The following is an 11,922-nucleotide window of genomic DNA, read 5'->3' on the forward strand; positions in this document are numbered from 1 at the left end:
ATTTTTATATCCTTAATATTCAGATGTTCATAGTTATTTTCTTTAAAAATATGTTTAGCCCTGGCTGGTGTGGCTCAGTGGATTGGGCACTGGCCTGTGAACCCCAGGGTTGCAGGATCAATTCCCAGTCAGGGCACAGGCCTGGGTGATGGGCCGGGTCCCCAGTTGGGGACACGCAAGAGGCAACCACACATTAATGTTTCTCTCCCTCTTTCTCCCTCCCTTCCCCTCTGTCTAAAAATAAATAATTAAAATCTTTTATATATGTTTAATAAGATAATTCAACCTCATTATTTTTTTCCCTGGAAGAGAGAGTTTTAAGCAACAAGTATGTAACACAGCCTAATGAAAATACTGTGGTAATACCCAGTTCCAAAGATACTTATCACTAGAAAAAGGGTTTATATACCTAGATATTTTTACTTTTAGACATATTTTGTTTCATCATTATAATACATCAGCCACAATAAGGTGTACCGAAGTATGGAAGGCCATCACCTTATATAAAATCAGGTACAAAAGCTTAGGATCATGTTACTAGTTGGATAATTACATCAAAAATTTTAAAGTTCTGCCCCGGCCAGCATGGCTCAGTGGGTTGGAGCACTGTTCGGAAGCAGGCCACCTGTTCGATTCTCAGTCACATCCCCTGGTTGCGGGATTGATCCCCCCTTGGGGAACCTGCAGGAGGCAGATGATCGCTGTTTCCCTCACATCGCTGTTCTGTCTGTCTGTCTCTCCCTTCCCCCTCTCTTGAATGAGAATAAACCTTAAAATCCTCTTTTTTAAGTTCTAAAAAACTATAGAAAGCTTAGAGTTTCCGGTATACAGTACCTTTTAAAGTATATTCCCCAAATTTTACCTTTAGTATGTAGAAAGGTTCATCTTGGCATGTAAATGCAATCAGTCAGCCACGCTATAGACGAGTTCTGCGTGTTCAGTGGCACTGACTCTGCTGGGGTATAATGCGCTGCAGAGCGACAGGAAGGGGGCGGCAGGAGAAACCATGCAGAGTCACGACAAACTAGCAACTCAAAAAACGTGTAACAGTGAATATATAAATGCTATCATCCCCTCTGGGTCATGCACGGGTTATACTTAGAAGTGTGTTATAAATGGCAGTTACTGTGGCCATTTGCCAGCTACAGAACAAGTGAGTGAGCAAATAAAAACAGCAAGAAATTCACACCATACTTCTAGCATTTTTATATCCTTTGCCTGTGATGACCTTCTGTGATCTGGAAACTGTTTTACATAAAATTGGAGTTCTTTTGGTCCTTGCCCTTCTTCAGGTTGCCTCCGGGTGCCTTAAAGATCTGGTTCTGGTAGCTTTCTTTCTAGAGAAAGCGATTATTTCTTCTTCCCAAAGTCTTCTCTTTCCTTCAAGGTTCATCCTTCCTTCCCGGTGAACTCTTTTAAGGTGCTCGGATTCAGCCTGTAGCTCTTTCAGCTTCTTTCATCATGGCCACCTTCTTCTTTACTCCCTGCACAAACAACTGACTCATTTCTTCTCCTTCCTCTGACACTCACCATAAAATCCACGTCTTTTGTTTTGGGCTTACACAATAGAAACCTATTTTCTCAGTTTTGGAGGCTAAACATCAAAGATCAAGTCACCATCAGAGCAGGTTTCTGGTGAGTCCTTTCTTCCTGGCTTTAGAGGGCCACCTACTTGCTGTGTCCTCACATGACCTTCCTTATCTCTGGGTGTGTGAGAGAGAAAATTCATGTCTGCTGGCTTTGTGGGTCTCTTAAAGATTGAGAGCTGTACATCAGAATGTTGTGGGTTTGATTCTCTGCCAGGGTACATATCTAGGTTGCTGGTTGAGTCGGGTGCATATGGGAGGCTACCAACTGATGTTTGTTTCTCTACTCTCCCCACCCCTGCCCCAAATCAATAAACATATCCCCAGGTGAGGATTAAAAAATAAAAAAGACTGAGGAGCTTATTCTCTGGGCCCACATCAGTAAAACCCATTTCCTCTAGTTTGTAATGTTAAAAAGTCACAGTGCCTCGTGTGGGTCTGTCCTCACAGATCCTCTAGGTTTTCACTGTGGGCCCTGAGAAAGAAGATGCCTACTAAGAAGGGTTCCTGGTGGTTAATGCCTCACATTTTTTTAAAAAACAGAGCCTAGCATCCATTTCTATGCAGAAATGCAAATTGCACTTGAGAGAGAAGCCTACACTGGACTGCCTGCACTGTCTTTCTGCCATCTGCACCAGCGCTTATAATAAAAGTTCCTGGAATCCTGTTTCAACCAATAGGCCTGAGGCATTCCCCATCCCATCAGAACTATGTAATTGTGTCTACACCCCCACCATCTTCTTCACCAACCAATCAGCCAATCAGAGCAACTCTATTCTGACCAATCAAAACAGTGCCTCCTGGAGCAATGAAACTTTGAGGATTTTCAGTCTTCATTTGTATGAGGACAGACCCATCAGGGATGGGGCGGGGACTTTTTTCTACATAAGTCAGTTCCCCTCTGGCTCTGAGAGCACACTTTCCCTTTAACCAAAGACTGTTGTCTCTACTGCCCCTCCTTCATCCTCCCCCCCACTTACAGCCCCCTGCCCCCCAAGCTTAAACACCAGCTGTCTCTTTGGAGCAGAGGGGAGCAGACCCCAGCAGGGCAAAGCAGACCACAGTAGTGCTGTCTAGCTGGAGAAGGGCCTAGCCCCAGGGTGAGCTCACAGCTGTGTGGTCCTCACAGACATGCTGTATCACAGTTGAGCTGTTCCACAGCCATGCTGTTTTCAGGACCTTGCTGTGTCACAGCTGAGCTGTCTTGCACTGAATAAAGTTTCCTTCTGCCCTGCAGCCCGAAGTGAGGATTCCTGCTAGCATTGAATTGGCACCAAAGACCATAGGGTGACAGTACAAATGCACATTTCCTGGAGCTTTACAAAGTCATGGTGGTTTTCATTTTCCAGTTGTACAGCACCCCAAGGGTACTGGGGAGCTTTGGCCCTCCTGTTCCCACCTTTTACTCATCCATACTTCCTACAACAGCAAATGCCAAGTGTCCATTCACTGAAACATTGATTGTTACAGTAGTTTTATCACCTGCTGGGAACGGGTGTATCCACACAACATTGCCAACCGATTGACTCATGAGTTCCATCTTATATTTCTGTAATTAGGTTTCAGAAATTTCACCTGCTTTGACAATCACTGGTATAATGTTCACCTTGCTGTCAAGGCTGTTAGTGGTCAAGAGATCAAGTATCTTCATCCACAGCTGGGTAGCTCGCTGGGCTGGAGCATTGTCAGGGTATACACGAAACGTGTGGGTTTGATCCCTGGTCAGTGCACGCGTAAGAATCAACCAATGAATGCATAAGTAAGTGGAACAACAAATCGATGTTTCTCTCTCTCCCTTTCCCTCTGTCTAAAAATAAATAAAATCTTTTTTAAAAGATAAGGATAGGTGAGTGCTTTGTAGTAGCTTCCTAAGAGCCTGCTCTTTTAATGGTGTGCTGACCACCTCTGGAGTAACTGACCTTTGGGGTGTGGTAGTAAAACAACTCGCATAGCCACGAGGGGGCGCTGAGGCCTCACTTCTACAGGAGGGTTAGTGTAAGGCGGCCACCAGGGGGCACTGTCATTAGGGTTGTGTGCCAGGCACTGTTGCAGACATCAGGAAAATAGCCATTCTCAAGGCAAGTGAGGCGTTAATATTCTAAAGGTGGGGGAGTGTAGATAGACAACAAAATGATAATTTTAGGGTGTAATAAGTGCTACAGAGAAAATAAAGCAGGGTGTCATGATAGTGACTGAGTGCGGCTCCTTCCATGAGGGGCTCAATGCACCTCTCTGAGACTACAGCTAAATGAGGATAAGGAGCTCAGAGAAGAGTGCTCTGTGCAGAGGGAAGGTGTCCCTGGGTCCTGGAGGGGAAGAGCCTGACAGGTGGAGTGGCCAGCACAGGCAAGAGACAGAGAGGGCAGATGCCAAGGCAGAGTGGTGATGGGGCGGACCATGGAGGGGAGGAGGACCTTGGCTTCTGCTCTGCAGCCAAGGGAAGCCTGTGGAGGACTGAGATATGAAAGATCCCAGAGCCATGACCGGTGTGGCTCGGTTGGTTGGGTGTCATCCCACAAAGCAAAGGTCACCAGTTGGATTCCCAGTCAGGTCACATGCCTGGGCTGTGGGTTCAGTCTCCCGTCAGGGTGCCAGCGGGAGGCGGCCAATGGATATTTCCCTCTCTCTCTCTCCCTTCCCCTCTCTCTAAAAATAAAATTTAAAAAAGAAAAAGAAATACTGGAATGATAGCAAGAAAATAATAAAAACAGTGACCTCTGGAGGAAAGAGGAAAGAGCAGGTGGACGGATACTAAGGTGAGAGTGAGAAAAAGCGTCTTCCAGCTGCAGAGTGGGGAACAGACCTCAAGCCTTCAGAGGCAGAGTCTGGTGTGGAGGTGAGGGTGGCAGGTCGGTATACCGTGTCCTTTGGGCTTTTCTATGTCACAGGACCTGTGTGTTGGTGTTCCCAAGGGACAAGTTGCTGGCCAGGCAGGGTGGCTGTAGGAGCTCATGATCCAGCTCCTCCCTCCCTACAATAAAGTTGAGAACAATGCTTATGTTCCCGGCACTAGGCTATGGTTCGTGCATTTAAGCCTCACAACAACCCTGAGAGGTAGGTACTATTATAATTCTCATAGTTCTACAGATGTGGAAACTGAGGCGCAGAAAGGTTAAGCGAACTTGCTCAATATCACACAGCTAGGAAGTAGGACAAATGGCATTTGAATGCAGATTCTTACCCACTACAGTATGCTACTTCCCAATCCTTTTGTTGTAGCCTTAGTTTGTCAAGTTGTACTGCCCTTTAGATGGGCTCTCTCAGAGGGCTGTGAGAAGTCTCTAACACTTTAGCATGAATCAGTCAACTTCTGACTGCCACTGAAGAATAACAATCATTTCTATGACTTACAGGAGCACTGTAGAGTAGGAATTAAATAGTTGGGCTCTGGAGTCATAATGCCTGAAACTGAAGTCCAGTGCCACTTCCCAGCTGTGAGACTTTGGCAAGTGACATCACTAATCTGGGCCTCGGTTTCCTCATCTGTGAAGTCCCCGTTCTCCTGATGAGGAAACTGAGAGGCGCACCCACAACTTTAAAAGCTGGGTTTGAGCACCTACCGCCTCCACAAAGATGAGGAACCAAAAACAGGTTCTGTGAGAGGGAAGTCCAGGGCTCCATAGGCTTGGGGGGGGGGGCGGTCCTGGGAGATGGGCCTCAGTGCTCGAACGCCAGGGGATGGGATCTCTCTAGTCTCCACACATTTGTGCCGAGGAAGGGGCATTGGAAGCCTGAGGCCCATCCGTGCAGGGACAGCAAGGAGACCTGAGGGTTGGACATGCCAGGAACTTACTGCATGCTCCTCTCCTTCAGGGCACCTTCTCTTCCTGCCAGATGGAAGCGCAGACCCCCTGGGATAGGATGGGTGCCCGATTCTGGCCAGGCTGCTGGGCAGCCCTGAGGGGGAACTGGGGCTGGGGCCCCCACTTCAGTCAGTAGAGGCTTTGTTCTGGGGGAGTAGGGGAGACACCCTAGCTCCGGCCCTGCCGGACCTTGGTGCAACCCCTGCCGCACTCCACCTCCTGGCTACCCAACTGAGACCACTGGTACAACTGGACCTGCTGTTAAAATACTGAAAAACCTTCGAGTTTTTGGTAAATATCCACTTCTGATGCCCAGTCCCTCCCCTAGGACCCTTCAGGCACCCCCACACCCCAGCCCAGGGACCTTCCTGGTGGAGCCCTGGGAGAACTCCCCATCCTGATTAGTGGAGGGCCCAGCCAGTATTTGATATCGTTCCCCGGCTCAGCACCGATGCCAATCCCTTCAGCCACAAGTTCAGAGTCCTCAGCTGTGGGTACCCGCTTCACACAAACGCCTATGCATGCTTCAAAGCCCTGCCTCGGGATCACTTTCTTCCGGAAGCCCTCCAAAATATTTTCACCACCCCGAGAGTAAATGGCTCCTCCCATTCCCTGGGCTCCCAGGTATCTTGGACCATCAGCACTTTGTTCTAATCCTCTGCACACATGCCCTCTCCCCACCCGTGTGTGAGCACCTGACGCCAGGGACCATGTTCTGCTCATCCTTGTGGCCTCAACCCCAATGGCCAGTGCCCAGTAAAGTTCATAGAACAATGGATGTTCCTGTGTTGTGGTGATGTCAGGAATATTTGGTCCTGTGCATCTCCTGTGGATGCACCTCTCTGAGACTACAGCTAAATGAGGATAAGGAGCTCAGAGAAGAGTGCTCTGTGCAGAGGGAAGGTGTCCCTGGGTCCTGGAGGGGAAGAGCCTCCAAGGACCACAAGGTGTGGCCCAAGGACCACAGGCTGTCATTCCCACAGAACCTGAGTGCCACCAGTACACAGGGGCCCTGCTAGCTGGGGCCAAGGCGGGGGCAAGGGGAGGTGAGAACAGGATGTGAGTCCAGGGGTGCAAGGTCAGCAGGGCCTGTTCTCACGCTCTCTGGCTGAGGAGGAGTGATTCTCCATCTGTCTGGGCCAGCTGCGCCTGCTGGGACACAAGAAGGCCAGCAGGAGAGAGGGAGATTTGGGGGGTGGAGTTGGGGGAAGCCTGGAGTGATCAGGGAGAGGAAAAACAGGCGCTTGGTGTTATTGTTACAGAACCATTAAATACTACTTATAAACAAGCCAGGAGGGCTCTAGGAGTGGGGCACAGAGGGGCTACAGAGGTAAGAGAGGGTCAAGGCAGCGCGGTCCGGGCCCGGTCCTGGAGGGGGCTTAGGCTGCGGTCACTGGAGGGGCTGTGCTGGCGGAGGCCTGGTTGCTTGTGGAGGCCCCGTAGCTTCACCAGCAGCTCCTGGACGAAGTCCTGAAGGCAGGGCGGAGGGTGCTGAGAACACTGGGAGGGATGGGGTCCCTGCCCAGCCCAGCCCAGCCCCTCTGACCTGGGCCCCTCCTCCTGCTTCCTGGTCAGTGAGTGGGTGGTGGTGAAGGTGAAGTTAGGGAGAGGGAGAGGCTACAAAGACAGAGAAGACTGAGGAGGGGAAAAAGAGAGACAGAGGTGGGAAAGAGCAAAAAGGAGAAAGAGATACAAGGAATGAGAGAGACCGGGTGGCTGGGAGAGAGAGAGACAAAGACGGAGACCAGGACACAGAGACGGAGATACAGAGGGAGATGCGGAGATAGAGTCAGAGGGAGAGACAAAGGGACAGAGAAACAGAGCCAGAGAGAGACATCGAACATGTCTTCCAGGCCAAGAGATCACCAGGAGGGTCTCCAGGGACAGAGGCCTGAGCCTCTAGGGCAGACAGACACATAATGACGTTTGTCCCTCAGGCAGCTCAGAGCTAGTTAGAGAAACATGAATATTTTTCCCTTTTAAAGCAGGGAAGGAAGTGGGAGGGGTTGGGCCTGCTCAGCTTCAGGGCCTGGAAGGCTGGGGGGCCCTCCCAGAGGTAGGGAAGAGAGCCCCAGGGTGAGGAGGCAGCCACAGGGGAGAGAGGCAGCCACAGGGGAGAGAGAGCAGCACCAGGGGCAGACAGAGCACAGCAGAGGCAGAAACAGGAGACAGATGGGGGAGCCTCTCAGCGGGAGGAGGTAATGGAGGCCCAGTGGCAGATGGGGAGAGAGGAGACTAGGAGGGAGGAAGATAAAAGACACCACTGGAGAGAGAAAAGGGCTCCTCTGAGCTCCTTCTGCAGGTCCTGGGCCCAGCCAGCTTTCCCCTGCCCCCCCCGAGACCCCTCCCCCATCAGGGAGCAGCGGGCCAGAACAGAGCCTGTAAGGGAGAAAGGAACACTCACCTCTGTGGGGTTGGCGCAAGACTTCAGGAGCTCCTACACACACGGTGGCCGTGCGCAAAAAAAAAAAAAAGGCAAATAGTAAATGATTAACAACACCTCCACCCCTCAAGCCGCTTCCCTTACCAACAAAGCCTCAAGCAACAAGACTATGAAGTCAGACTCCAAGGTCAGCCTTCCCACCTGGCTTCTAGGGAGGAACCCCGTCTGAGGGCCCCAGAAATGACTGGGGGCCAGGCTAAGTCAGGAAACTCTAGGTCCAGAGCTGCAAGAAGGTCACACAGAGTTTCTGGCCTCTAGGAGAGCACAGGCCATGGAAGCCAGACCGAGAGTCTTTGACTCCCAGCTCTGTCCCTTCCGAGCTGTGTGACCCTGGGCAAGTGCTTAAATCTCTCAGACGCTCTGGTTCTCATCTGGAAAATTGAGACTAGTGCCTACTTCACAGGGTTTTGTGAGGATTACATAAGTTAATAAGTGTAAAGCAACTGAGATGGCGCCTGGCACTCGGTAAGTGCTCAGTAATAAACCTGGTAACCATCACTATGACTGGTAGGGAGGGGCAGGTGAAGGACTGGGGGGCAGCTCTCCCTTCCACCTACCTGGATTTTACGGCTTCTGTCCTCTTCACTCTCTAATTCCAACAACTCATCAATGTTGACTTCATCAGGCATGTCTGCCTCCTAAGGCAGGGAGGGAGGGCTGGTCAGGGACCCTTTCCCCTCCCTTCCACATATTTGTCTAGGAGCTCTGGAAGAGCCCCATGGCCCCAGGGCCCAGCTGGCGGGTTCTGGAGCCATAATGTGGCAGTCAGGGACAGCACCGCCTGCGGGACATCTGGGTGTTGGGGGAGGAGTGACAGATGGGTTGACAGAGGCCCAGGGCCTATACCAACTAGAATGCCTGGCCCCTGGGGACCTCAGGGCTGGCATGGTCTCTCTGCTTGGCCCCAGTTCCCGCAGCGGGAAGCAGGCCTGGTCGAGTTTTGGAATGTGAGATTCTGGGATCCAGCAGAGGGGCTGGCTCTGCCCTTTCAAGGAAAAGTCTAAGAGCTAGGTACGGAGGGGAGCAATGGGCCAGAGCCTGCTACAGTTGGCCCCTTGCCCCAGGGGACAGGAAGGAGCACAGGGGCCCAAAGTGCAACCCCTTGTGTCTACGGAGATGAGGAGATGACCACCAAGGCCCCCCTAGGTGGGTGGGATGAGCCATGAGCTCGCCTTTAAGTGAGTAAGAAGGGGATTCCTAGTATGGCCTCTTGGGCCAGAGAATCAAACTCAGGCTGGCTCAGCAGGGGACCATGCAGGGAACAGAACCCAGCTGTCCGAGCAAGAGACCTCAAGAGACTCCAGACTTTTTTCCTCCCCCACCCAAACTTTTGCTAACTTTATTTAGTGCAGCCTTCAGGACTGGGTGGCCCAGCATTCAGCAAAGGCATGGAGTGTCTGTTAGTGGGTGTCTCTGCCACGGGGCCAGGCCAGCGTGAGGATGCAGAGGTATGAGGTATCATGTGTGTGGCCTGCACAGGCACCTGTGGTCCTGCATGTGTGAGGTGTGTTGTTCTGGCTTCACTGTGTTTTTCTCATCCTCAGGTGTTACAGGCAGCCATAGTGCCACTGCCTGAGGGTGGTCTCACAGGATGCCACCTACCGGACTTGTCTGTCCCTCACTATGGACCCACATGTGTCTGAGAGCACAGGGACCCTGTGTCACATTGAGGGGCCATAGTTTCTACAGCCTTCACACTGTGCTCAGGATTTCTGCCTCCTACGTGTGTGTGTACTGCTGTGACCTGGGACTATATCCCGTGGCAGTGTGTGCTGTATAGAAAGTATGACTTCAACCAGAGACTCCAGTGAAATGTGTGTGTCTGTCTGTAGCCTACATGTCAACACACAAGGCTATAGGTTATACCCCGTGTGCCCAGGGAGCCGTAGTTTCTGCAGTTGTATGTACCCACAGCGTACACTGTTTTCTGTCTGGGTGTAACTAGCATTCCTGTCATGGTAGGTCTGAGTGGCTGCAGCACGTGTCCTGTGGGCATTGTTTCTACCTTTAGGGAATACGGTACCACTTAGTTGTAGCAGTGGTAGCCTGTGCTGTGAGTCGCTACAGCTTGTACTGGTGTGTTTCTAGGAAGAGCTGTAACTAGGGTCCTTTTGTGTGGATGCAGTTGTGTTGTGCGCCTGTGGCTACAGCTTGTCACAGTGCACGATTGTGAATGTTGTTGCTTCCCTTCCTACGAATCTTTGTATGGGTGTATCTCCTCAGGCACCATGTCTATGTTTGGCTTTAAGACATCGCCTCCCCCCACCTTTTCTCTAGATAGGGCTGCTCCGATTCCCCAACTTTGCCTCCTCACCGCCCCCCATGGTAAGTCCCCGGCCCTCCTCAGATGTTTGGCCACATGTCTGGTGACTCCAGTGTGTGTCTCTGTGTCCACAAGCAGAACGCCATCGAGGGTGCCAAAGAGTATAATGAGTGCCCGATCCCTGGGTGTGCATGTGCAACAGCGAGCACAAGCGACCAAAGACCCCAAGGACACAGGATGCCCAGGACCTCCTCTATGTCCCCGCACCCCTCCCCGTCTCACCCTGCCGCGGTACAGCTCCTCCAAGCGCCCGTCAATCCACTTCTCCACGTCCAGTCGCCGCTGCAGCTCCCGCCGGTCATACTTGACTGTGACACGCGCGTGTCGTTTCTGCAACCCCCGGGGGCTGCCCCCAGGCCCGCAGGCCCGCGAAGGAGCCTGCAGCTTGCTCAGTACCCGCTTGCCCAGCCGCTGAGCTGCCATCGCGTCCTGGCCCCAGGCCCCCGCGCCCGTGCAGTATGCCTTCGCCTAGCGTCTAGGGGGGCCTCTTACGGGGCGGGGCGGGGCGGGGCCGGGCGGGGGGGGGGGGGCGGGGCGGGGGCTTGAGCTCGCTGGGGGGCCGGCCCCGCCCCAGACGCCTCAGGCCTCAGTTTCCCAGCTTGCAGCAAGGACTGGCCTCTGTGCTGATGTGAAGCCTGCTTCCAGGAAGGGCTCAGGTATGGGCGGGGCCCGGGAGCCCCAGGCCAGGCTGGTGTCTGGTGCTCCAGGGGACAGGATCCAGGGGGCGGGGTCCCGGGACAAGCTCTAGAGAACCGGCCTGTCTGCGCCCTCTGGCGGTTGCAAGAAACGGAGCAGGAGCCCCCATGCCACCTTTCTTTGCCATGGAACATCAAGCCATGGTACTCAATACATCATTTGTTAGTTGTTTCATTTATTCATTCATCTGTGCATTGCATTTATTCGTCCATTTATTCACTCACTCTACAAATATTCATTGAGTGCTGCTCTATAGCAGGCACTGTTCTAGGCACTGGGGATAGAGCGGTAGGAACAAAAAAAAACCCCACAAGTCCAGCCCTCATGGAGTTGACATTCTTGTGGTGGAGAAAGGCAGAAAGCACAAGTATGTACAGTATATTATTCAGCTTTTTAGAATATCATTAGTTCTATGCAGGAAGCAGAAAAAGAGAAATAGAGTGAGGGCGGGGTTGTAATTTTGGCAAGGGTGACCAGAAAATTCCCTTACTTCACAAATCTTCCCACTACTAATCACAAGCAGTAAGAATAATACTTTAAAAGTTAAATTTGGCCATGTCCTTTCCCTGCTTAAAACTATCCATAATTAGGCAATGATTTCTTAGATATTGTTGACATAAAAAAAAACCCACTCGAACCTGTAGAGAATTTTTATGAGTTTGAGCCACACTGAGGACGTATGTCAGGGAGCAAGATCTGGAAATGCTTCAGAGAATAACAGTTTGGCAGCTTCTTTCATGTATTTAAGATTAAGGGAGGGACCTGAGAAAGATTACATGAAGGTGAGAGAAAGCAATGTAGGGACTGGATTACAGATAGTTAAGACCACGTGTTCTCTGGAGGGTGATTAAGTTTATTTCAAAGGTGTGTTAACCTTGCTACACAGAAACAATGGACAGGGCTTAAGGCCAAGATAAGCCTTTTACTAAAATGGTCCAGGCCTGGGCCTCTCTACCCACAATGACCTGCCCAGCTAGGAATTTATGATCAGATTACCCTGTGAGGTTGCTTTTTTTCGTCCACAGATGATATCCAACTTATCTTTTTTTCTTTTGTTGCTCGTACTTTTGT

At 51.3% G+C, this 11,922-nt stretch overlaps 1 protein-coding gene across 1 annotated transcript; it reads right to left on the minus strand.

Moving 5' to 3' along the window:
- Positions 1-6,639: 6,639 nt before the first annotated feature.
- On the minus strand, positions 6,640-10,662 carry PPP1R14A (protein phosphatase 1 regulatory inhibitor subunit 14A). Its single transcript, XM_024577709.4, has 4 exons — positions 10,378-10,662; positions 8,390-8,470; positions 7,794-7,826; positions 6,640-6,859 (listed from the first exon to the last, which is right to left on the minus strand). Exons 1-4 carry the CDS (start codon positions 10,576-10,578, stop codon positions 6,731-6,733), a joined length of 444 nt encoding a protein of 147 aa, XP_024433477.2. The 5' UTR covers positions 10,579-10,662; the 3' UTR covers positions 6,640-6,730.
- Positions 10,663-11,922: the final 1,260 nt, after the last annotated feature.

The sequence above is a fragment of the Desmodus rotundus genome, chromosome 12 (assembly GCF_022682495.2).
Source record: "Desmodus rotundus isolate HL8 chromosome 12, HLdesRot8A.1, whole genome shotgun sequence".
NCBI lineage: Eukaryota > Metazoa > Chordata > Mammalia > Chiroptera > Phyllostomidae > Desmodus > Desmodus rotundus.